Consider the following 26,344-nt stretch of genomic DNA (forward strand, 5'->3'; position numbering starts at 1 on the left):
ATGGGCTAATGGTGGGAACGACTTTTAGAATTAAATGAGTTAATATATGGCCAGTGCTTGACACATAATAAATGCTATTTAAGTGTTTGCTCCATTAGTATTGTTCACGCTTCTTTAACACTTGCTAATCTCCTTTTGAAACAGGGCAGTGGGCAGGCCTCAGGCACAGAACCAAGGGCACACAATAGTATCTAGCTGGCATATAATAACAGCATTTCATTTTTATTGAGGGGGAGATACGGATCATTGCTGGGATCTGTTAATGCAGCAACACTCAAGGCCCTGTGCTGTTATAGATTCAAACGCCCGTTTTACAGGTGAAGAAAGAGACCCACCGACCTGCCCAGCATCACAGAGCAAGTAGATGGAGAACCCCACCTACAGTGCTCCTTTCTTCTCTCCCACTCTCCTCTGGACTTTCTTCTTCCTGTGTCCTCTACCCTGTCTAGTGGAACTCAATCAGCTACCTGCAGAGTACAACCTGGTACAGAGTACCACCTCACCCACTACCGTGAGAACCCTAGTAGATACAAGCCCAAGGAGCACCCACCTAGGATTCGAGTAGGGGCCTGGGAGATGGGTGCAGCCATCTCTAATATAGATGGGGGTCCTGGTGGGTTAACAGTGGGCAGGCGCATTCCCCAGCCATCAGATGATGCCGTGGGGCAATTTCCATCATCCGCTCAGCCGGCCTCCCTCATTATGCTGTACTGCACCCAGAGGGAGTCCTGGCCAATTGTGACAACATTTACATCCCATGTGTATCCCACAGGGCTTGCGCTGGAAATCCCGTCTGAACCAGGCCTTATACACCTTCCCAGCCCCTTCTCATGTCACATCACACACTCCAACTGTCGTGGCCACCTTTCTGCTCTACAAATATTCTGACCCCTTCCCTGCCCCATGCCTCTGCCTGGAATGAGCATTCCCTAGCTATGCACAGGGCCGGCTCCTCCTTCACCTCCAGATCTCAGCTCACAGCGGCCTTCTCTGACCCCCCTCCCCCACCCCTGCAGAAGTGACCTTCCCGTCTCCATCCTGGAGCTGCATAGCTCTCCATTATCACATTTCCCTGCTCCATGTTCTTCCTGGAACTGTTCCTTTCTGAAACTATGTACACTGATTTCATCTCTTCTCTACTCTCTACCTGTTTACACTAGAATGTAAGGTCCAAGAGGGCAAGAACGTTTCTATCTTGTTCATACTGTGGACCTAGCACCAATGACAGCACCTGGTTCATAGAAGGGGTCAGAAACACCCACTGGGGGAAGAAGAAATGCCAGACTCCAGGAGAGGTGATCAAGGCCAAATGGGCTCAGAGCCTCCAGTCAGTTTTCTCTACCTTCTGGCTCCCAGAAAGCATCCCCAATCTTAAATGCTTGCTGTGAAGGACTTCAGCTCCACCACTAAGGCCACCACCGAAATCCTGAGCTTGGCACTGTGGAAATGATACAGGTGTCCCCAGGTATAAGCAAGAGGGCATGGTCCTTTTCATGGCCAGACTCCTGTGATGGTGAGGAACTTCTATATTTAAAACTTTAACCTGGTGCTCCTGCTTCTGGCCTCCGGACTAGACAGGATAAACCCATTCCCTCTTCCATGAGCCAACAAATGTTTGTTGAGGACCCACCAGACTGATAGCAAGGCAGAACTCATAGCAAGATACAGAAAATGCAAGTGTGGAAATAAACAAAGAGCACCCAAATGAGAACAGAGGCCATTTATTCCGAGTTTGCTTCCAGCATGGGAGTCAGCCACCTTCACTTGTGTTTGGTAGAGAGACTCAAAGGCAGGGGAGCAGGAAAGCTTTACAGTGAAAAAGGAGAAAGCTTCAGGTGTGCCCAGAAGGGCAGTGTTGGCATAAGGAAGCTGGAGGTGGGCTAACTAGAAGGCAGGCATCTCATGTGATTGGTTTTGAGGGCATATTTGGCCTTCTCTGGTGGGTCCTGAGCTGGGTGTGGGATAAAAAATAGGAAAGCTGAAGGTCATTGACCAAGTCCAGACCCTTCTGGGCCAGTTGCTACAGTTGTGGTTTGGTTTTGTGGACTGGTTGCCACGGAGGTCAGGGGTCGGAGTTCTGTTGTCCTATATGGTCTGGCCACTGTATATTCAGTCTCGCACAAGGCAGGATGTGGTGAGGGACCCTTGAATTGTCTTGCCGCATATTGGGGATGAGGTGAGGGATGAGAATGGGTATTTCCAGAGCAACTGGCGCAGGACGCAGGCCTCCTCATTCCTCAGTTCCCTCAGCGAGGTGAGTTCTTGAACAGAATGCGTTCAGGGACGACCCACCAGAGTTGGCAGCCCTTGGGCATCTGTGTGGAGGGGGCACCTAGGGCGTCCTCAGCCTTCCCTCTTTTTCCCCGGTTTTCTGTTTGACTCTGGTTCTGTCTCGCAGAGGCTGCAGAGAGATGAGACCAAACCCTCGGCTTGGGAGGACTCGGAAGACTGGCTTTCAAGGCACAGTTTACAGTTTGAGAGGCTTACCCTAGCTGACCTTCTTAGCCAGGGCACCGCCGCGCTGTGAGTCTGGCACCATTCCCTTCACCCCCAAGCCTGCAAGCCTGGCAACACCCGACTCCCCGGCCCCAGAGACCCCTTCTTAAGACTTTGCTTCTTCAGGGAGGAGGGCAACAATATCATGAGGAAAGTGCACTTCTCCACCCAGGGCATCCACCAGTTTGAATCCAAGCTTTCTGAGTAAGTATGAGAGCTCAAGAATTTCTTCATTTCAGCAGTCTGAAAGTAACTTTGTTCAGGGGCACGAGAGGGGCTCAGTCGGTAAGCATCCTCTTAATTTCAGTTCTAGTCATGATCTCAGGGTCATGAGATCGAGCCCCACATCAGCTCCGTGCTCGGTGTGGAGTCTGCTTGAGATTCTCTCTCTCTCCTTCTCCCTCTGCCCCTCCCCCCCACTCACACTCTCTCACTCACTAAAATAAATAAATAAATAAATAAATAAATAAATAAATAAATAAATAAAATCCTTAAAAAGATGATTTTCTTCCAAAAACAATCTCTGGGTTCTTGGGCAGGTCCCTCCCACCTCTGGTCCTAATGGCCTTTTTCATCAAATAAAGAGATTGGACCGTACCGGTTTTTCTCAGCCTTTTCAAATGGGCCCTTTGGGTGAGCACATAAAACCTCACACCATCATCTGAGGTATAATAGTTAAGTGACCACTTTCAATGACAGATTGGTTGGGTTTATACATTTGCAAATTATGTCAAAAATATGCAGGCTACCCACTCCCAAACCAGATTTTCCGAGCACATATATACATTCCATCCCCAATGTAGCAATCTATGATCCATGATCACTGTTTGCCTGAGGTTTCTTAAAAGGCTATGATAATAATTAATACTTGTCATTTATTAATGTGTCAGGAATTCTGCTAAGCCCTGTGTGCATTATCTTGTTTAATCCTCACAACAATCAGAGATACATTACTCTCAAGCCAAATATCCAAAATTCAATTGACAACTGACCAATTTGCCAGATTTATCAAAACATTTTAACTGTAACTTTTTTTTAAGACTTTATTTCTTTATTTGAGAGAAAGACAGAGAGCACAGAGGGAGAGGGATAAGCAGACTCCCGGCTGAGCAGGAAGCCCGATGTGGGGCTCGATCCCAGGACCCTGGGATCATGACCTGAGCCGAAGGCAGAGGCTTAACTGAGCCACCCAGGGGCCCCATAACTGTAACTTTTATAGCAATTTTTATCAGGTGTGAAGGTTTAAACAGGTTTTTAAAGAATTTTGCAATATTTTGGTTGACTGGTTTTAATTGTGAATCAAGCATGTTAAGGAATGTTCAAGTTCATTCAGTTAATTCAAATCGATTTTCAGGGAATTGGCTTTCAGCAAACTGACTTTTGGCAAATTGACTTGGGTAGAGCCCTGGTATAATCTTCATGTTGGAGGTTCAAAGAGGTTACCACACCTGTCGAAGGTCACACAGCTAATAAGTTGGAGAGCTGGATCTCAAAGACCAGCACGTCTCATTATGAAGCTCATATTCTTAGCTCTATTCATACTTGTGTATAACTCAAAATTCTACCCACTGCCCCATGATTTCACATCCAAAGGTATTTTTTTTTTTTTTTTACATCCGGAGGTCTTATTTGCCATTTTGTAGGCTCCCAAATCTCACCTGCCCTTAATGAGGGCAATTCAGTTGAATTCAAGTGATGAGTCCTGAACTTGAGCACCTGTTACATGCTGTCTCTATCCAGTCATTGGATTGGTTTGCAATAAGGCAAGTTCAAGATGTTCCCACGACTACTTTTGGAAACTGAGGGGTTTTTTTTGTTAATCCATCCCCTGAGAACTTGCTGCTGAACTGCCTCCATTGGGCATTTATGGTCATCTCCAGGTGACTAGCAAGTCTCACCTGGGGAGACATGGATTTGAGAAGAGCAAGACATTACCCCAAAATCCCATCCATGCCTTCTTCCCACATATGTAAGTGACTGTCATTCCGTGATGAAGTTGTCCTTGGCCGATGAGTCTTTCTGGTATTTTGGCAGGGCTATTGAACTCTATCAACAGAGAATCCAGTGGCTCACAGGAAACAGCAGGAAGGTAAGAGACTCCATTCTCTGCCCCATTTTACTCATTCTCTCTGTACTGGTTAGAGTTCTTTCAGTTGCAAACGACAGACCTTCAGCTTAAACTGGCTTAAGCTAAAAAAGGAATTTCTCAACCTACATAAATGAAAAACCCAAACACAGCTGTATCCATGGGCTCAGATGATGTCATCTCTTTGTTTCTGGGGTCTGCTTTTTTCTGGGTTGGTTTTTTTTTTTAAGACTTATTTATTTATTTTAGAGAGAGAGAGAGAGCACATGAGTGGGAGGGGCAGAGGGAGAGGGAGAGAGAATCTCAAGCAGACTCCACGCTGAGAGTGGAGCCGGAAACAGGATGGGGCTTGATCTTATGCCCCTGAGATCATGGCTTGAGCCCAAATCAAGAGTCAGACGCTTAACTGACTGAGCCGCCCATGTGCCCCACTGTACCCTTTTTTTTTTTAATGTTTTTTATTTATTTATTCATGAGAGTCAGAGAGAGAGAGAGAGAGGCAGAGGCAGAGGGAGAAGCAGGCTCCCCGCCTAGCAGGGAACCCAATGCGGGGCTTGATCCCAGGACCCTGGGATCATGACCTGAGCCGAAGGCAGACGCTTAACCATCTGAGCCACCCAGGCGCCCCCCCCCACTGTACCCTTTTCTGATGGAGCTACAGAGTAGACATGAAACCAGCCCAGACTAGATCCCAGGGAAGCAATCACTCACATACCAACTCGTGGGTCCTCCGGGTGCTGATGCAGCCTGGGGTGATGGACAGGCCATCCCTGGTCCCACTTCCCAACTACAGTCAGCAAGGCCCTGGGCAAGGGGCCTCACTGCTTTGGGGGTCTGTTTCCACATTTATGGAGGAGAAAAGCAGGGCTTATAAACGAGTAACGTGCTGGCAAATCTGGCCCACAGCCATGTTTTTCTTGGCCCTCATAGTTTAAAATATTTCTCGAGTTAGTTGCCAAGATTTAGAATTCTGGTGTTTCATGTTTATGTCTGTTTTTAGCTCTCTCTTGAAAAGTGGGAATATCTGGCATCATCGGGCTCCAATTCCCTCTTATGAACTTATCCAGTTATTTTACAGGATAAATGTCTAGAATTCCAATGGCTAAGTTTAAGAGAATGAATGTTTTCAGTTATAAAAGCTCTAAAGGCAGTTTTTGTAAATTATAAAAGGAATAGAACTGGCCTCAGATTTGAACTCCTTTCAGCCCCTGAGGACTGGTAATGTCCTGCAAGCCCTCAGCGTTCGTTTGGGTCATGAATTCAACAAATATTGATTGGACAACTACTACATATCAGGCACAGGTCCCAGATTGAGGATTAGAAATATGACCAATACAAAGGTCCCACCTTCATGGAGATTATAGTCCAGTGGGGGAGGACAGACAATGGATAATTAGCAATTCATAGGCAAGGTCAAGTTGGTGGTAGTGCTATAAAGAAAAATGAACAGGGTAAGGGAATAGAGAATAGGATAGAAGGAGGGCTATTTATTTTTAAAAAATTTTTTTAAGATTTTATTTATTTATTTGAGAGAGAGGGAGAGAGAGAGAACATGAATGGGGGAGAGGGAGAAGCAGGCTCCCTGCTGAGGAGGGAGCCCGATGCGGGACTAGATCCCAGGACCCTAAGATCATGACCTGAGCCAAAGGCAGATGCTTAACCAACTGAGTCCCCCAGGTCCCCCAGAAGGAGCGCTATTTAAATAGAATGGTCAAGGAGGAGATATTTGTGCAGACACCTGAAGGAAATGAGGGCACTCCCATATAGAGATCTAGGGGAAAGGGTTCCAGGCCAAGGAAACAGCAAATGCCAAGGCTCCAAGACAGGAACAGGCTTGACATGTTCTAGAAGCAGCAAGCAGGCCAGTGTAGTAAGCACAGAGTGAGCCACATGGAGAAGGGGAGGAGATGAGGCTGGAATCAGGAATGGCCTTACAGAGTGCAGATCTTATTCCACAGGTGAGGCTTTTAAGCAGGGCAGTGACATGATCTGACCTAAGTTTCAAAAAGATCATTGTGGCTGCTTCATAAATTGACTATAGAGAACAAAGGCCAGGTAAGAATGGTGGTGACTTAGGCTCAAGAGCTAGGGTGGATGGAAGGAGAAATGGTGGACTCAGGGCATGGCTTGAAGGGAGAGCCCACAGGACTGATGGATTGCATGGGTTTGGGGCCAAAGTGCCTGGGGACCTGTTGAATGCCATTCACAAGAGGGCCAGGTGTGTGGAGGAAAATAAAGAGGTCTGGGTTTCACCATATGAAGTCTGAGAGGCTTACCAGACAGCTGGGCAGAGACAAGAGCAGGCAGTTGAATGCATATGTTTGAAGCTGCCAGAGAGTTCTGCCTGCAGATGGACCTTGGATTATCATCAGCATGCAAATGGTATTCAAATCCCCGAGACACATGAGATCTTTTAGGGAGTAAGTGCAGAACAGTGGTTCTTAACCAGGGAGGGGGGAGCGGCGATTTTGCCCCCCAGGGGATATTTGGCGATATCTGCTGGAATGTTTGGTTGTCAAGACTGAGAGGGGAGGTTGCAAGGGAAGCTGCCAAACATCCTGCAGTGCACTGATCAGCTCCCCATAGCAGAGGATTGTCCAGCTCAAAATGTCAGTAGTTGAAGGGTTGACAAACCCTCGTGTAAATAAGGAAGATGGAGCCCTAGCCCTGTACTTCTCAAACATTTATGGCAGCCAAATCCCTTTTGGTGGTGGGGGTGGTGGGGAGAGGAATTTTGTTAAAATGCAGACTCTAATTGGGCAGATCCGGGGTGGGACTTGAGATTTTGCGTCTAACAAGTTCCCAGGACGTCCTACGATGCAGACTTTGGGAGGAGGTGGGGAAGGGTGAGAAGGACTGGCCAGCAAGTGGACGAAAAAGCAGGAAAATGTGATGTCCTGAAAGACAAGTATACTTATTAAACACTTCAACTTGTTACATCCTTGACACAGCCGAAGGGTGTCCTATACCACTCAGAATTAGCGAACGTTGAGAACTTATATTTGACCATTGGTTTGGCAAGAGGGAGGTCATTGATCACCTTGACAGGTGTAGCTTCAGGGGAGTGGGGATGTGAGAGCCTTACTCTGAAGGAGTCGCAGAGAAATGAGGGGTAAGCTAAAATGGGAAGCAGAGAAATGAGGTGGGGTAGCAGGAGGGAGGGGTGGTGTCCTGAAAGGTTTATTTCCTTTTTCGGATGGGCAATAGTATTTTGTACTTTGTGTGGTGATGGAAACCATACCATAGATAAGGAGGAATGGTGGTCCAGGAGAATGGATGGTTACAGTAGCAAAGTCCCTATTTGGCAAGACAAGAGCAGGTAATGGGAGTCAAAGGGTCAGCCTTAGAGCTTTGGTAGTTGCTCTATAATGTAGAATACATTGTAACAGGGGAAAAGGACAAGGGTGTGGGCAAAGGGGCAGGCAGGTTGGTAGATTCTGCGGGGAAAGATTTAAAAAACAAAACCGAACTCTGGCTTGTTTCTCTTTCCTCAGTGAAATTGAAGGCAAAATCACCTGCAGAGGGAGCATAGAAAGGGAATGTTGAGGTATGAGAGATATAAAATACCCCTCTGTGAGAGTAGAGAAAATTGGGCCTGCAGTAAAGTGGGATTTAAGGCAAAAAGCATCAAATGGAACCCACTGCCCCTAGAGAATCATCCCTCTCGAACGAATGAAAATCCCAGTTCACGATGCAGCTGTAACAGGATGAACCGTCCTCAGCAGAGTCAAACCGCATGGGCATGGAGAATGGGCTAGCTGTTAGACACAGAATTAGAAACTCACAGAAATACCGCGGCAGCCGGAGAGCTTGACACATCTGCCTTTGATTGGTAGAGTGAATGGAAAACAAATAAGGATATAGAGAAATGGAATAAAATCAGCTGATGTAATTAGACAGCCAACTTTATATTTTACAAAGGATGCTTTTCTGTGGTCTCCAAATTTTCTTTAATGGACATGGCTTACTTTATAAGGGTGGACTGTAAATATTAAGGAAAAAAAAAGACTTGTAAAGAATAGGCTTTAGGAGCAGATAATGCCCAGAACTACAGTCAGGATCGGGTTTTGCTTTTCTCCTCTATAAAATGGACCTGGATTCTGCTGCTTTCTGAGGTCAGGGGTGGGTGTTCCAACGTCCACGTCACGCAGAACTGCCCTGTGAGAGGGCTTAAGGGAAGCACAGAGCTGTGCTGGATGTTCCCACATGCCCTCTTTGGTTTCAGGCATTTGGCCTCATCAAGGGAACCAAAGTTGGCGTTGTCATTGACGTGTCAGCCATCAGCAGTGGCTCTCAGAAAGAGGAATTCCAGACTGACTTCCTGGTAAGTCTCTCTGGCACAGAGAAGTACCTGGAACCACCCCCCCCACCCCCTCCCCTCTGTGAGCTTGGGCAACTGGCTTTGTTTGTAGCAACTGCAAAATGGGATGTTCTGCAAAGAATGGTTCATGCTTAATTAGCACCTACCGTTAAGGAACTATGTCAAGTTCATTTTCAGTTCCTATGTGAGCTTCTAGTATCCTCACCACAGCAGTCCCTACTAACTAGACTTTTCCGCAAGGGCCCCCAGTTCCCTGGAAAGAGGATGTGAAGAACAGTAATCGGTTGGACTGACTCCAGCATAGCATGGCACAGGTCTCCTGGCCTTTTCTGGACCCAAGGGCTGTTTCGTTCTCTTTGGCATGTCTATAACAAAGAAGCTAAGAACTCTGGAGCCAGATGACTGGCCTCAAGTCCCAGCCACCTCTGCCACTTCTAGGCTGTGACCTGCTGCCTAATCTCTCTGTGCCTTCGTTAACTCATCTGTAAAGTGCGGATGACAACAGAGGCCACCTACCAGGGCTGCCATAGGATGAAAGGAGTTCATGCAAGTTAAGTGCTCAGAAAACAAAACAAAACAAAACAAAAACGTTGTATGTAGCCTCTGTGCACTAATGTAAGGGGGCTCTTTTCTTATGGGAAACCCTAGAGCTTTAGATGTGATTGTCCAAGGACTCTTTATAGGGTTCAACATGGGCTAGTCGTCCAGAATTGTCCCCCGTTCCTGGTCTCAGCAGATGTCAGGAGACAGTGCTTCATGACAAGTCTTCAGGGCTGAGTTTCTAAAGATCTCCCAGGTGGGCTGGTCTAATATTAGGCAGGGCAAGGTCTGTGTTGCTGGTGGACAGATGAAGTTCTACCTAGCCAGGAAGATGAGGGAGGAGCTATCTTACTGTTGGATATTCATCGGCTACAGCTTGAGAGCATCAGATAGGCTGGCCTTGTGCCCACTGCTACATCCCCACCTTCTGTGCTTTGGAGAGAAACCACTGCCCCCAAACTCTGTCCTCCCTCCCTGGATGCCACCGTGAAGGGTCCAACCACAGCACAGGCTGAGATGGGTAGTTAAGAGGTTCATCCCCCTCCTAGTCCGTGACCCAAGTGTGTGGCAGCCTGAAGGAGCTGCCTACAGAAGAAGACATCAGTCTGCAGTCACTGGGACTGGGTGAGGGCACAACCTCCCAGCGTGGTCTGCCAGTCTACGGACTGCGGCCCACGCCCCGCCCCCACCACACGCACACACATGCACACACACGCGCACAGGCACGCACACACGCACACGCACACACAGGCTGGGATGGGTCACCAGGGCACGCATCCCACACCCCCACGTGACTCAGTGGGCAGGAAGCAACTGTCAGCTTGGGGCCACTAAGCGACCCTGTCGCAGCAAGGCTGATACCCCGGTCCTGAGGAGCCAGCCCCAGCGTGAGGAGTGAAGCCAGGCCCCACGTGGCCTGCAGCTCTGGGAGCCAGTATGTCCCTTTGTCTGTCAGGACCTCGTTGAGGAGCAGCTGAGCCACAAGGAGAAGCTGTATGTCCTGTCATTCGGCTCCACCACCAGCGCCCTCTGGCCAGACCCGGTGGGAGTCAGCTCTTCCACGTGAGTGAGCTCCTGGCCTTGGCCAGGGTGTCTGCTTGCCCCTTGTCCTCCCCACAGGGTGGTGTCTCTCTGGAATGAATACAGTGCGAGCCCGAGACCCCAACAGGTGAGTGAGTACAAAGAGACAACTCACAGAGCGGAAACACAGGGATCTAGAACCTTCGGCAAAGCGGACAGCCTTGTGAGCAACCCACAAAATGAAAAGACTAGACAACGGCAAGGCACCATTTTTCTCCAGCAAACTAGCAAAGATAGTTCTGTTATTTTGAAAATAATACATCTTTAAAAATCCACACAGTACGAAAGCAGTCTCTCTCTCACCTCCCAATAACAGTTTCTTCTACCTACTTCCACAGTGTGTCTTGTACATGCATTGGTATGTTTATCCTCTTTTACTAAAACATAAACAGGAATGCATTACCCTGTCTTGCACTTTGCACTTGATTTGAATGTCAGTCTCTCTCAGTACACACAGATCTACCTCGTTCTTTTTTAATGGCCGCATAGTATTCCGCTGCATAAATGTACTGTGATTTAACTAGTCTTTTATTTGGAAGCTTCTAGTTTGTGGGTTTTTTGGGAGGGGTGTGAGGGGCAGAGAGAAGATGTGTAAGAATTTCTACTTATGCCAGTAAGTAAAAATTTCTTTTCCATGAAGAGAATATCCCTGATGGCCCAGCAGGTGTTAGGTACCCTGCTAAGCACTTCTTTTTTTTTTTTTTTAAGATTTTATTTATTTGACAGAGAGAGACATAGCGAGAGCAGGAACACAAGCAGGGGGAGTGGGAGAGGGAGAAGCAGGCTTCCCGCCGAGCAGGGAGCCCGATGCGGGGCTCGATCCCAGGACCCTGGGATCATGACCTGAGCCAAAGGCAGACGCTTAACGGCTGAGCCACTCAGGCGCCCCATGCTAAGCACTTTGCATGTACTATCTTATTTAATACTTACAGCCAGCACATGCAGTAGGATTCTTATCCTCGTTTTGCCTATGAAAAAACTGGGACTCAGGTTAGGGCGCTTGCCTGGAGTGGCAGAGCCAGGATTGACTACCAGAGCCTGGAGCAGATTCCAGGAGAAACCACCTGTATGCATTTCTGGGATGGAGGTCCCCTTGCCCAGCACTAGCTGTAAAGAGGAGCTGTTCTGGTTAGAGCAGGGTCCAGTTCCAACAGCACTAGCTCTGCATCCTGCCCTGACAGTTACGGGGTAGCCTTGACCAGTCCTTGAACTCTCTTTAGCAGAGTGAGGCCAGGGATACCTACCCCTCACTCAACTCCTGTGAACAGGAGGTGAGGGATAAGCATCTGGCAGGTGGCCGGTACTCGGTGATGAGAGCGGTTTTTTCCTGTGGTTTCTGCTCCAGTTAGACCCCTGATCTCTGGGATGTCAGACCTAGAAGTCACCATGAGGTCACAGGCAAGAGCTTCTCACTGCAGTGATTCCTAGAGACCACTTGTGATTTTGGTCATATCTCTGCCACGTGTACTATTTTGTTTTTTGTAAGATTTATTTATTTATTCTAGAGAGAGAGTGAGCATGAGAGGCGGGGGGGGGGGCGGTGCAGAGGGAGAGGGAGAATCCTCAAGCAGACTCCCTGCTCTGAGTGTGGAGTTTGATGTGGGGCTCGATCCCAGGACCCTGGGATCTCCACCTGAGCTGAAGGCAGACGCTTAACCGACTGAGCCACCCAGGCGCCCCCACATATACTATTTTAAAACATCAACTCTACATGTATTATTGAAGGGAACTATCAGTACCATAACAAGAAGCCCGTATCACTTGCCGTAATTAGAAAGCAGCCATCACAATAAATACAATGAAAGCAAATAAACAATGATATCAAATTCCAACTTGAAACCTATCGGCCTGGAGAAGGCTGTAGGCCTGGGATCTGCTCTCCCTTTGTGTAGAAGGGAGACTGAAAGGTTATAATAATGAAGGACAGACTTACTGGCCATGAGCTTGAGATTTTTTAAAATTTTATTTTCATTTTTATTTTGTTGGTCAGACAGAAAGAGAAATGGAAAGAGCAGAACTCTCTCACTGGTATGGTGTGAGATATTTAACCAAGAAAGCGTAAAGTCACTTTCCCTCTTTGGGCTGGGGTACATCCCAGCACATGCAAGATGCAGCCACACAGCCAAGGTGCCTCCTCTTGGAGCCCTCTCAGGGTCAGGGGATGAACTCTGCATTTGGGGGAGTATGTGGTGGCTTGGGGAGCAGAGAAGGAGCTTAGCCCAGAACCTCTGATCGCAGAGTTGCTGGAGTCCAGCCTGGTTTGAAATCCCAGAGTTGGCCAGTTGCTTATAGTATCAAGTCCTAACTCCGTTTTCTCATCTATAAAATTGGAAGAAGTGTATTCCCCTCAAGAATTATTGTTAGTCTGGGGCGCCTGGGTGGCTTAGTCGGTTGAGCGTCTGCCTTCGGCTCAGGTCATGATCTCAGGGTCCTGGAATCGAGTCCTGCATCAGGCTCCCTGCTCAGCAGAGTCTGGTTCTCCTTCTCTCTCTCCTTCCTCCCCTCTGCTCATGATCTGTTTCTCTCAAATAAATAAATAAAATCTTAAAAATTATTGTTAGTCTGAAACGAGCTCATGTCTGTCCTCGGCCTGGCACCTCGGAAGAGCGCTGTGGTAGGATGTTTGCTGTCTCCCCAGCCTCCAGGAACTCAAGCTCTGGGTAAAGAAGCTACAGCCTGATGGAGGCAGCAATTTGCTACAAGCTCTGAGGAAGATCTTCACCATGAAGGGGCTAAATTCTCTGGTGACCATAATGGGAAGCTGGTAGGTGTCCTTTCCTAAATGGGTAAAAGATGCACGAAAGGGGCTGGAGAACCAAAGACCATCATGCAGGACTCTTCACACACACTTGAGAGAAGGATTTCATTCATAGGCCGTCTGTCCCTAGGTGTTGGGCGGGGCAGCCAGGGCAGGCCAGGCCTGCAGTCCACTCTACCTTGCATCTTCCAAGTGACTGGGACACAGGTGGTCAGTTAGATTTGGTAGATATTCCCATTTTCTCTGGAATGTCCTCCAAGTGATTTGACCTGGGGCACCCCTTTTCTTCTGTCTTCTCCCCAGCCCAGATCAGCCTTCTGAAATTCTGTCCAGCTACATCCAACAGTCCACCATGGGAAGAGGCCTCATCACCCACATCATCACCTACAAATGCAACAATCGGGTGCCCCTTGTAAGTACCTGGGATTCTCCAATGTTTCCCTTGGATTAGCCACAGTGATCTAGCTGGGCCATCTTGGAGGCTTCATGCATGGATAGCCCCCCACCACCAAACTGTGGACCAGAACATGACTCTCCTTGTACCTGCTTCTTCCTTTGGGCAGTTGGGAGGTTCAGTCAAGGAGAAGCTTGTGGGAGTACTGGCATTGCCCCGGTGAGGGTGCTGACCCTGTCACCATCCCCACAGGCTGTCCTAAAGAACCTTGCAGAAGCTCTTGGGGGCTACTACCACTGCTATAGCCCAGAAACAGAGGTAAGCCCTTCTGCCAATGCACTGCCCCTCTCCTCCCTCCCTGCCTGCCTCCAAGCCCGTGCCTGGGGGACCTGAGCCAGGACAGACCATGCTATGTCCTTGCTTCCCCTCACTGCCGCCATGTTCAATGGACTTGCACAAGTATGATCAGATGAAGATGAATATGGGAAGAACAGGGGCAGCATGAAGTCACAGGAGATCCTTTGCTCAGCGTGCATGATGAGTGGATTGCCCACCAGTGAGCCTAGAGGCCTTTTAAAGCCTCGCTGGTCGAATCCTGAGTCTCTATCCAGTTGTCATCACCATGGGCTCCAACCCTACCTCTGCTCCCACCAAAGCGGAGTCTGAAACAGTTGTCTCAGGTCTTCCTCCAAGATACGTCCCTGCTACTGCAGGGGACCCTCAGCAATCAACTCTGAATGAACGATCAGTTCTGTACCAGTCCACCCATTAGTATCCTTGTCCCAGTTAATCGTAGCATCACACACCCTGTGTCCACAATGGAGGTAACAGTTAGCAAGTGTGCGTGTGGACCATTGGCCGATTGAGAATCCACCATCCGTTCAGCTCGCAGGCTGTGTCTCGCCTGAAACCATCAGTAGCCTTAAGCCAAATAATATTTGTATCTTACAGTGTTCAAGTGTCACAAAGTCTAGCATTTCACACCAAGGAGCCAAGGTCAGACAACGTTTTCCTTGGTTTACACCCCTTCTGGTTACATAATTTCCCAGACTCTTGTTTGTTGAGGCCACAGATCACAGGGGCTAGGAAGGTACCGTAAATGAACGAAACTGGCTGGTTTAAGAAGTCTTTTTTTAAAAAGATTATTTATTTATTTATTTGACAGCAAGAGAGAGACAGCGAGAACAGGAATACCAGCAGGGGGAGTGGGAGAGGGAAAAGCAGGCTTCCCGCGGAGCAGGGAGCCCGACCCAGGGCTGGATCCCAGGACCCTGGGATCATGACCTGAGCCGAAGGCAGACGCTTAATGACTGAGCCACCCAGGTGCCCCAAGAAGTCTTTTATTTTAGGGGCATCTGGGTGGCTCAGTCGGTTAAATTTCTGACTCTTGGTTTCAACTCAGGTTGTGATCTCAGGGTCCTGAGATCAAGCCTGGCGTTGGGCTCCCTGCTCCGTGAGGAGTGTGCTTCTCCCTCTGCCCCTCCACCTGCTTATGCATGCTCTCGCTCTCTAAAATAAATAAATAAATAAACCATCAAAAAAAAAAAAAAGAAATCTTTTATCTAAAAACCCTTGACCCTCTTGGCTTCTCTGTTGTTTTTCTTCATAGAGATAGGAGTACAACAAATATTATTGTCTTATTTTAAAATAAGCAAAAAACCAGAAAACAGTTAGAAGGATAACAAAAACCTTAAGCTGACTCAGAGGGGTGGGGGGCAGCAGAGAGTGGGTGAAGCTGTGGAAGACTAGGTAGCTCTCGCTCCATCTAGAGAGATGCCTCTGCTCAGCCCTTGGCCCATCCCCATCGTTGCTCTGGAGGAATGTGACCCCCATGCTGCTAGGTCTTCCAAGGAGCCAGAAATCTGGATTTGTATGTATATGTGACTTCTTTACATTTTTTTAAATGGAGGTGAAATTCACATAAATAAAGTTCCCCACTTTAAAGTGAACCATTAGCAGCACGTAGTACATTCACAATGTTGTGCAACCACCACCTCTATCCAGTTCCAAAACATTTTCATCCCCCCAAAAGAAAATTCTGTACCCGTTAATCTGTTACTCCCCCATCCCCTCCCCCACAGCCCCTGGAAACCACCAACCTGCTTCCTGTCTCGACGGAGTCACCTATTCTGCATATTTCATATAAATGGAATCACACACCTTTTGTATCTGTCTTCTTTCTGTTAGCATCTTGTTTTCAAGGTTCACCTATATTGTAGCCTGTCTCAGAGCTTCATTCTTTGTTATGGCTGATTTATTGTCTAGATCCACAACCTTCTGTGTGTCCATTCATCCACTGATGGACACTTGGGTTATCGCCACCCTTTGGCTGTCGTGAACTGCTATGAACATTGGTTGTACAAGCATCTGACTCCTCGTTTTCAATTATTTGGAATATCCACCTACAAGAAGGGGAACTGCTGGGTTATAGGGGAACTGCTGGGTTATATGGTAATTCTGTGTAGACTTCTTTGAGGAACCACCAGTCTGTTTCCCACCAGCAGTGGGGCAAGTGTTCTGGTTCTCCCCATCCTCACCAACGCTTGTTACAATCCTTTTAAAGTTACATCCATAACCAGTCCAGTGGGTGTAAAATGTTTCTTCGTATCTTTAATGTTAGAAAACCCTCCAGTTATTTAATAACACTGCAGGCCAATACTATAGAAATGGAACACGGCAGATCCGCAGGCTCTATCAGGCACATGGACCCTAGTTTATAACGTCTGGCTTAACCAATCCGCCACTCAGCTTTAGGAAATGACATGACTGCTTGCCCTTTCCTGCATTGGCCACAGCTAGCAGCCAAGTGACCTCTGATGGCTGATTCCTCCTACTACCCCCAGGTCTACACCAGCTGGGATGTGGACCAGCTCCTGGAAGAAATCCAGAAAGCCCAGAGCCTCCTGGGCCACATCCAAGCCTTGCGCCACAGGACGCCCTGTGAGGAGCTAACCAGCATGATGAAGGAGGTAGGTGGTGTAGGGGAAGATTCTGGAGCTGGCCTCACTCCATCCTTCTTTCTCACCCGTCTCTCTGAGGGCATAGCTGCCGAAGCCCCCATGTACTGACAGAGAAATAAGGCAAAGCCCTACCCTTTGCTGTACCCCACAGCTCTGAGCTGCATGGGCCTTCCACTGTGCCAGAAGGATCCTGATGGATTTTCTAACTGAAAAATGTAATTTCAGAGAAAGGCCAGCAGGCTCCTGCCACCCCACCCACCTCCCACTGTCCCCTCCCTACCCCCAGTTTGGAGAAGGATGAACACCTCACCCACACAGAGTGGGCTGTCTTGAAGATGGTCTTTGCTACCCAGTGCTTCATTTGGGGCAAACATCCCTGCGTGGTGACTTGATTAATGTAACATCAGCAAAATAACTCGGTCAGCTCATGAACGTAGCACCATAAGAGCTCTGAGCTGTTTAGATCAGGCAGAAAACTTAACTGTGGACAGCAGGCACTGAGAATGTGTTTATAGCTTCGCCAATGGAGGTGTGGCTGTGACGTACAGGATGTCTCGGTCTGGCTGGATGCAGTGGAAGAGACACCGCGCCTAGAAACTGGAAGCTTCCGATTCGGTTCCAGCTCTGCTACTGAGTATCTATAAATCATAATAACTGTTGTATTAGAATTAGAAGAGTTCTCATTTACTGAGTGCTCATTCTAAGGTAGACACAATGATTAATTCTTTAAAGGTCTTATTTTAGCATAACAACGGCAGTCTGCTGTAGATGTATTATAACCCCCCATTTTACTGATGAGGAATCTGAAGTTAGAAGGCTAAATAATTTGCCTCAGATTCCAGAGACAGAGACAGATGAAGTTGGAATTGAACCCAGATCTGTCTGATGTCAAAACCTCAGCCAGGAGTTTCCCACAATGCAATGCATGTATTACTCATGGTTTACAAGACAATTACAAAGTGGTATATGAATTAATTTTTTTAATGTTGTGTATTTGAAACTAGCTCATTATGGTAGTAATACATCTTCTTTCTAAAATTATTTGAGTACAAAAAAGGGAGTCAATTTTAAAAATTAGATCAAATTAACAATTAAAAAGCTTTAATGTTACACATTTGGTTTATTTTTTTAAAATAGTTTTTTTTTAAGATTTTTATTTATTTATTGAGAGAGGGGGAATGGTAGAGAGAGAGCATGAGAAGGAGGAAGGTCAGAGGGAGAAGCAGACTCCCCGCTGAGCAGGGAGCCCGATGTGGGACTCGATCCTGGGACTCCAGGATCATGACCTGAGCCGAAGGCAGTTGCTTAACCAACTGAGCCACCCAGGCACCCTGGTTTATTTTTTTAAAGATTTTATTTATTTGTTTATTTTTAAAAGTTTATTTATTTGAGAGTCTTGTGGGGGGCAGAAGGAGAGGGAAAGAATCTTAAGCAGGCTCCACACCCAGCATGGAGCCCAACACGGGGCTTAATCTCATGACCCTGAGATCATGATCTGAGCCAAAATCAAGAGCTGGATGCTTAACTAACTAAGCCACCCAGGCACCCCTAAAGATTTTTTTTTTAAGTAATCTCTACACCCAGTGTGGGCCTTGAACTCACAACTCCAAGATCAAGAGTCACATGCTCTACCAACTGAGCCAGCCAGATGCCCCCCTATTTGATTTATTTAAAAAAAAATTCTAGCTGTGCCTGGCTGGCTCAGTCAGGGGAGCATGCAACTCTTGATCTCGGGAGTTTTGAGTTCAAGCTCCATGTTAGGTGTAGAGACTACTTAAAAGTAAAATCTTTAGGGAAACTTGGGTAGCTCAGTCAGTTGAGCGTCTGGCTCTTGATTTTTGCTTCATGGTCATGATCTCAGGGTCATGGGATCGGGCCCTTCACTGGGCTCCATGCTCAGCACAGAGTCTGCTTCTCCCTCTCCCTTCTGCTTCTCCCCCCATTCTTTTTTTTTTTCTCTCTCTCTCAAATAAATACATAAAATCTCTAAAAACAAAAGGGTAAAATCTTTTAAAAAATTCTAAATAACAGTACAGTGGTATTCAGATACAGGAAAATTCATGAAGGCAGTGCTCAAATGTCTAAAATTTGGGAATTGTTCTGTATCTTATTTATACATGACTTATGACTTAACATCTCAGAACCTCAGGCTTTCAGTTTGTAAATGTGGGTGAGGGGAGGCTGGACTAGACCAGGACTCCTGAAATGATCTGGTGTAGGAGTTACTGTTTACTTCTTCGAAGCCTTGTGTTAGGAGCTCATGGAGGGGCCACCTGCCATCTTGGAGCCCAAGGTGACGATCTTGATGGTAAGGGTGGGGAAGGGGCCAGGAGGATGGACAAATCAAAGAGGAAGCAAGTTGCTGGGGACATCTCCTTCTTACCCTGGAAATTCCAGCAATCTCCCAAGAAGGGGATGGGGATGGTGGGCGGGGAAGGCAGAACTGCCTTTAATTTACCTGGTAATGTTTTCAGATGCTCCACTTAGGGGAACTGGGTGGGTTGGGGAGACTAAGGGCTTCTCAGCTCTAAAATATGATTTTGTAATGAAGCCTTTTAAATTTAATTTAGATTTCCACAGAGATTGCAGAAGGGCCACTCACAGGTCTCTTGCCTAAACCCCCAAAGCATGAGGGTCCCCTCACAATTGAGTTCCCAAACTTGGACAAGACTTCTGCAGAATGGCTAAAGATCAATGGCCTAAAAGGTAAGTCCCCAAAGAGGGCAGAACCCAGGACTCAGGTGACTGACGAAAAGGCATAAACCCTCTGGGGCTTCAAGAGCTGTATCTCAAACCCCACTATTTATTTTTACAGCCAAAAAGCTAAGCCTTTATCAGGTTCTGGCACCCAATGCATTCTCTCCTGTGAAGGAATTTGTGCCTATTCTTCAGAAAACAGTATCTTCAACTATCCATGAGGTAACTCAAATTCAGAGTTCTTTCCAGTCCTCTGCAGGGGGTTCCTCTGTGACCTTTCCCTTCCTTTTTTATTTTTATTTTTTTAAGATTATTTATTTGACAGGGAGAGACACGGTGAGAGAGGGAACACAAGCAGGGGGAGTGGGAGAGGGAGAAGCAGGCTTCCCGCGGAGCAGGGAGCCCAATGCAGGGCTCGATCCTAGAACCCTGGGATCATGACCTGAGCTGAAGGCAGATGCCTAACGACTGAGCCACCCAGGCGCCCCTAACCTTTCCCTTCTTAAATGTCCAGGAAATGAGAGTCCTAAGTCAGAGCACGAGGAGCCGGGGTCTGAGGGCCTGGAGTGAGATGCAGGCTTTCCAGAACTTTCTAGAACTCTCATCACATCTACTCTAACTGCAGTTTTGCAAAGATTTGAACCTGAACTCTGGAAGATGGGGCAAGAGGGAGCAAGTCAGGGATAAGGGAGCAAGTCGCCTCCTCCTTGAAGGTTTTCCTCCATGCACTCCGAACACACTCGCTCTCCTTGTGTCCTCACTATACCTGGTACAGACTTCTGCCCTAGTTCCTATAATGTGTTAATGTGTGTACTTATTATGTGTCTAAACCCCCACCACAGTAGGAGACTTTATTTTTTTTTTTAAAGATTTTATTTATTTATTTGAGAGAGAATGAGAGATAGAGAGCACGAGAGGGAAGAGGGTCAGAGGGAGAAGCAGACTCCCCGCTGAGCAGGGAGCCCGATGTGGGACTCGATCCCGGGACTCCAGGATCATGACCTGAGCCGAAGGCAGTCACTTAACCAACTGAGCCACCCAGGCGCCCAGTAGGAGACTTTAAAAAAACAAACTCTCTTCTCCAACCCTGTATCCCCAATATCTAGTACAAGCAAGCAGCCAATGAATGTTTCCCAGACAGCTGACTGGGTGGAAGGAAGGATGGAAATGTAAACATATGGAACTATGAAGGGGAAAAAATGGAAGGATGAATGACATAATAGAATAGAAAATGATGGAAGTATGGAGAAATGGAAGGAGAGCATTAATAGGTGAAGAGAAAGGTCAGTGGAAAGATGGAAGAACCAAAGAGAGGAGGGATAGATAATTGTAGCCTCAGATTGATGAGTGACTAGGTGGGTGGATATGACAACTTGGTGGAGGATGAAAAATTAGATTTATCCAAGTGTCCATGAAGGCCTGTCCTGGTTCCCAGTATGTTTTAAGATCTCAGACTCTGCTAATACAAAACCTCCAACCATGTCTTGTATTAAGACTCTGATGTTTGGAAGACCCTCCTCAGAAGGCAAGCCTGGCTTGCTGTCAGGCATGGTGCACTCAGGGACCACTGTCCTGAAGGCCCTCTGCTGCCATGACCAGGGACGCGTAACACGACCCCAGATGTGCTCGAAGCCCATTTCCCTCTCACACATCTGATTTGGAGAGCCCAGTGCCTAGATTAAACTTACAATCCTTCCCCGCATGTGCTCTGTTCACCTGCCACCCTTCCTGGCCACACCTGAGTGCAGAGGGCAATGGTCCAATTTGAATGGCATGATGGGACAGTGAAGAATGTTCATGTGGACCTGCCCTTCCTCTGTGAGTACCAGGTTAGTAATGGGTCCAGTTGGTCAGCATATGGGGTTTGGGAAGAGGGGACAGGAGGAAGGTGCCATGGAATTTGGAGAGACCAAGACATTGATCAAACTTCCTCTTATAAACAGACTGTGTTCTGCCTCCTGGTACCTCTGGAGCTTTGTCCACCTGCTCCCCAGGCAGGGACCTGTCAAACACACAAAAGTCTCTAATCTTTTGGGGCAAGATCTGCTTCCTCTCCCCTTCCAGTCAATGAAATATGTGGACTCTTCTCTTCCTGGTCTTGTGGCAGACTCATCCAGGATTCAGTGAAATGTTTATACTGCCTGGATACCCATGGCCCCATCCCTAGAAGCCAGCCTTGCCCCACAGGCCCCTTAATCGGCCATGCTTTGGTCAGTCGCTCACTCTGTGTGGCCCATGGGTTTGCAGAAACAGCTCAGCAGAGCTCTGCGGATGTACGAGAGACGGATCGAGTGGCTCTCCTTGGCCAGCCGAAGAATCTGGGGCACCGTCTGTGAAAAAAGGTACCTTCCCTCAAGTAGTGTTCTTGTCCTTTGTGAGTCCCATGTGTGACCTAAGCACTTTTCCAACTCATGAATTCCCTGTTGGTAGCATCAGAAACCATCCCTTAGATTAAGGATCAACCATCACTCAGTAGAACCCCTAGAGGAAGAAGTCGCCACTACCATCATCAATATCAGTACTGTCATCATTGTGTTACTCAGGATTCTTTCACTTAAAAAGCAACAGAAACTAAGTGCCAGTTGGCTTAAACAAAACAGGGAGGTCTGGTTGAAGGTAAGTGAAAATTCTGAAATAGGTTTGATAGCTGTCTTCAGGCATGGCTCCATCCAGGGGTTCGTGCACGTCAAGAATCTTTCTCCATCTCTCAGCTCCACGTCCTTCCCTCAGGCAGACTTTCCCTTCCAGGGGATAGCCTCTGGGGAAATAAATGGATCTTTTTGTTTCTTCTCTCTGTTTTAAGATCCCTGGTCCCATTTGGCCTAGGTAGCAGGATAGCCCCCTGAGCTCCCCACTTATCTCCTATCAGGTTAGCACTCCCAGGGCTTGGGGCAGGACCTGTCCAGGAACTATTCACTGTGGCCTGGGAGGTAGGATATTCTAATTGCCGAAAATCAAATGCCCACCCTTCAACCTTGGGGCAGGTCTGTTCCACTCAATTCAAGTGGACTGACGGAGGCAGAGGAGTTTTCCAGGACGCTGTTGTGAGGGGAGGTGCTGGATGCTGAGCAAGAAGAAACACTAACTGTTTCTTCTTGCGTTTACAGCATCCTTGCCATCCACAGCTTATTGGATGCATTACCACTTACAAAGTACCATACTATTCCACCCTTTAATTCTCAAAGTGACCCTGTGAGGAGTCTTATTATGAATAGTTCATAGTTAAATAGGCCAAGGATCAGAGAGGTTTTGTGACTTGCCTAAGTCACACAGGAGGTGGGACCTGAATCAAGATCTTCTGACTCTAAATCCACTGGATTTTCTTTTGCTATCCATAATTGCTGTCTTGTGCTCACTTTGGCAGCATATACACTAAAAAAAAAATAAAAATAAAAATAAATAATTAAATAATGGAACCATAATTGCTGTCTCAAATTTAGAGTGGATGGTGGAGTTGGGAATTGATTTGAAGTAGTGAAAAAAGGCCAAATGGGACTAGGGATCTTAAAACAGAGAAGAAACAAAAGATACATTTCTTTTTTTTTTTTTTTTAAGATTTTATTTATTTGACAGAGAGAGACACAGTGAGAGAGGGAACACAAGCAGGGGGAGTGGGAGAGGGAGAAGCAGGCCTCCCACGGAGCAGGGAGCCCAATGCGGGGCTTGATCCCAGGACCCTGGGACCATGACCTGAGCCGAAGGCAGACGCTTAACAACTGAGCCACCCAGGCGCCCCCAAAAGATACATTTCTTTCCCCAGAGGCCCAGATACACCTAATTCCCTATCTCATTTGCTTACCTTGTTTCTGTTTCCCCTGCAGAGCCCCCAACCTCTAATAATAGTGAATGCTAGTGCTTTAAAACAGGGAAATGTGTGAAAATCATTCTAGGCAGCCCCCACCCCTTAAACCATCTCCACCGTGTGACTTTACTCCATGGTAGAAGCCCCTGGGAGAGAAGCTTCCATGACCCCGTTAGTCTACCATTGTAAACCCACTCCTGCTGACTTCACACCTTGGAGAAGATTTTGGCCAGCTATGAGTTTGGCATGCAAAACTCCCCTGGAAAAAACTTTAAATAGTAAAATGGAACAAAATAAACATTATCTGAGAGATTCGGTTCTCTTCTTAAAGCTTGTGTTTCTTTTTAGGGTGGTTATACTGCTGGATATCTCTGTGACCAATTCCATGTACATTATTCATATCCAGCACTCCCTGCGGCTTCTGCTGGAGGAGCAATTGTCCAACAAGGACTGCTTCAACATCATCGCGTAGGCTCCTAGTTCCCAGTGGGGGCGCTGGGGGCAGGGGTCGCCTGTGGTCCATGCCATCGCTGGGCTGAGGTTCTTGGCAGGTAGCTAGATGACATCTCACCTAGCACCCAGCATCCTAGGATGGCCATCAATTTATCTGACTTAAATCATCTTGTTTGGGGTATTGAATAATTAAATGGTTGCAGGACAGTCCCACTGGGACGAAGGTGATAAGTGGCCCCCAAACACACTGCTCGATCAGCCAAGATAAAGTAACTCAGCCCATTGCCCCATTTGGGTTCTGAGCTGATAAACACAAAAGAGAGAAAGAAGGGCCCCCGGGCATGCCCCAGTGTGTCAAACATTTAAGATTCCAATTCCAAATGCTAATCATATGGATTTATATATATAACTATATATATTTAAGTTATGTGTAACTATAGAATATATAAATTATATATATTTAAATTATATATTTTATATATAAATAATTTGATATATATGTTTAAAATAAAATATAAATATTGTATATAGAACACATATTTTAAAATTATATATAACTATATATTTAAATTATATATAACTATACATCATATATTTATATTATGTACCATTTTTATATATAACTTATATATAGTTACCTATAATTTAAATATATATATAGTTTTATATATTTATTATAATTGCATACCATTTCCCCTAATTAGGGGAGAAAGAGAGAAAAGGAACCCACTTAAAAGATTTATTTATTTATTTTAGGGGCACCTGGGTGGCTCAGTTGGTAGGCGACTGCCTTCGGCTCAGGTCATGATCCTGGAGTCCCAGGATTGAGTCCCGCATCGGGCTCCCTGCTCGGCAGGGAGTCTGCTTCTCCCTCTGACCCTCCCCTCATCTCATGTGCTTTCTCTCTCTCTCATTCTCTCTCTCTCAAATAAAATAAATTAAAAAAATCTTTAAAAAAAAAGATTTATTTATTTATTTTAGAGAGAGAGTATGAGTGGGGGGAGGGACAGAGGGAGAGGGAGAAAGAATCTCAAGCAGATTCCCCACTGAACACAGAGCCTGACATGGGGCTCGATCTCATGACCCCAAGATCATGACTTGAGCTGAAGCCAAGAGACAGACACTCAACCAATTGTGCCACCCATGCATCCCAGACTATACATGTTTATAACACTTCGTATCAAGTAGGGAGTATTCTAAACCTATTAAGTCAGCGGTTAATATTATATATTATACTGTACCAGAACCTTATCTTTTTCTAATACATTCTACAGAAAATAAAATGCTTAGAGAAATATTTTAGGCAATGTTTTCATTCATTTACCCGTCCATTAATCATTCAACAAACTTTTACTGAAAGCCTGCCATGTACCAATCCCTGCACTGGGGATACGGAAGTGAATACATACAATACCTGTCCTCAAGGAGGTTAGGGTCTAGTAGAGGGAGACAGGCATGTTAATAAATAAGTGTTATTAACTGCTTTCTGCAGAAATAGGCAGAAGGCAGGATCAGACTATCCTGCCTGAGCACAGGGAGGTCAGAAAATCTTCACAGGGGCACCTGGGTAGCTCAGTTGGTTAGGCATCTGACTCTTGGTTTTGGCTCAGGTCATGATTTTAGGGTCATGAGATCGAGCCCCGCATCAGGCTCCACGGGCGTAGAGCCTGCTTAAGATTCTCTCTCTCTCTGTCTCTCCCCCTCTGCCCCTCCCCCCCCGCACTCATGCTCTCTCTCTCTCTCAAATAAATAAAATCTAAAAAAAAGAAGAAGAAAGAAAAGAAAACATCTTCACAGAGGAGATGATCCTTTCATTGGGTCTTGCCAAATGAGTAGGTGTTTACCTAGCACATGGGAATGATGGAGGCAGTGGGGAAGAAAGGCATTTTAAGTAAAGGAAGCAACAGGGGGCATAGAGGTGTTGGAGCTATGGGACACAGACTCTGGAACTTTGGGGGACCATGAGGGAGTTCAGTCGGTGAGAAAACAGGGTGAGAAAGAGAGATTGTGCATGACAAAATCAAACAGATGGTGGAGGGTTTATATATGTAGGATGTGCTCAGGAGATTTTATACTATAGGACATCTAGGCATCAGAAGATTTGAAGCAAGGTAATAACATGATCAGATCTTGAATACTCATGTCACAGTGTGGAGGAGGCATTGAAGGGATGTGACCCTGGAGGGATGGAGGCCATTGGGACTGCTCAGTGGTCTGCACTAGAGTGGAGTAGGCTTGAGCCATGGCCATGGGGATGGAAAAAAAGGTGCATGTGAGAGGTGTTGGAGAGTTAGAATCTACAACACGTAGTTACCATCTGGCTGTAGGGTGTGAGAATGGTGAAGAGAAGATGTCCCAGATGGAGCAGATCTTGGAAGTAGAAGATGGTTTTAATCCTGTACAATTGAAGATTTTCAAGAGGAGATTCAAGAGTTGTAGGACTCTGGTGAGGAGTTCTAGTCAGGAAATACAGGTTTGCGAGCCATTGGCATTCTGGTCAGTGGTTGAGAAGGGCATGAAACGCACCTGTGGAGATGTGAAGGGAAGCGAAGACACTGAAGGCAGAACTGGTGAGGCACTCATGTTTGGAAGGCGGGCAGAGGAAGGGAACCCGCAAAGGAACACAAGAGAGGAGCAGCCAAAGAGGGATGAGGAAAACGAGGAGAGGCTGGTGTTGAGAAGCCACGTCTCAGAAAGAAGCAGAGTTTGATTCTGCAGAAACAAAGCAGGAAGGGGAAGAATAAAGGAATCCACTAA

At 46.8% G+C, this 26,344-nt stretch overlaps 1 protein-coding gene across 3 annotated transcripts in view; it reads left to right on the forward strand.

Moving 5' to 3' along the window:
* Positions 1-26,344, forward strand: part of VWA3A (von Willebrand factor A domain containing 3A) — a 59,263-nt gene that overhangs the window by 8,502 nt on the left and 24,417 nt on the right. For 2 of the 3 annotated variants that reach the window (XM_028090406.2, XM_028090407.2), the window contains 14 exons: positions 2,399-2,523; positions 2,623-2,700; positions 4,531-4,585; positions 8,808-8,906; positions 10,399-10,505; positions 13,162-13,287; positions 13,585-13,693; positions 13,928-13,993; positions 16,519-16,644; positions 19,206-19,341; positions 19,451-19,554; positions 21,081-21,161; positions 21,580-21,674; positions 23,483-23,602. In XM_028090406.2, the coding sequence (XP_027946207.2) occupies positions 2,399-2,523; positions 2,623-2,700; positions 4,531-4,585; positions 8,808-8,906; positions 10,399-10,505; positions 13,162-13,287; positions 13,585-13,693; positions 13,928-13,993; positions 16,519-16,644; positions 19,206-19,341; positions 19,451-19,554; positions 21,081-21,161; positions 21,580-21,674; positions 23,483-23,602 (1,427 nt within the window). The remainder of the gene's footprint in view (positions 1-2,398; positions 2,524-2,622; positions 2,701-4,530; positions 4,586-8,807; positions 8,907-10,398; positions 10,506-13,161; positions 13,288-13,584; positions 13,694-13,927; positions 13,994-16,518; positions 16,645-19,205; positions 19,342-19,450; positions 19,555-21,080; positions 21,162-21,579; positions 21,675-23,482; positions 23,603-26,344) is intronic. The other variant, XM_028090409.2, reaches the window with a different exon arrangement.

The sequence above is a fragment of the Eumetopias jubatus genome, unplaced genomic scaffold (genome assembly GCF_037043125.1).
Source record: "Eumetopias jubatus isolate StellerSeaLion01/CBP00866 unplaced genomic scaffold, mEumJub1_p1.0 scaffold_12, whole genome shotgun sequence".
In the NCBI taxonomy this organism is placed as follows: Eukaryota; Metazoa; Chordata; class Mammalia; order Carnivora; family Otariidae; genus Eumetopias; species Eumetopias jubatus.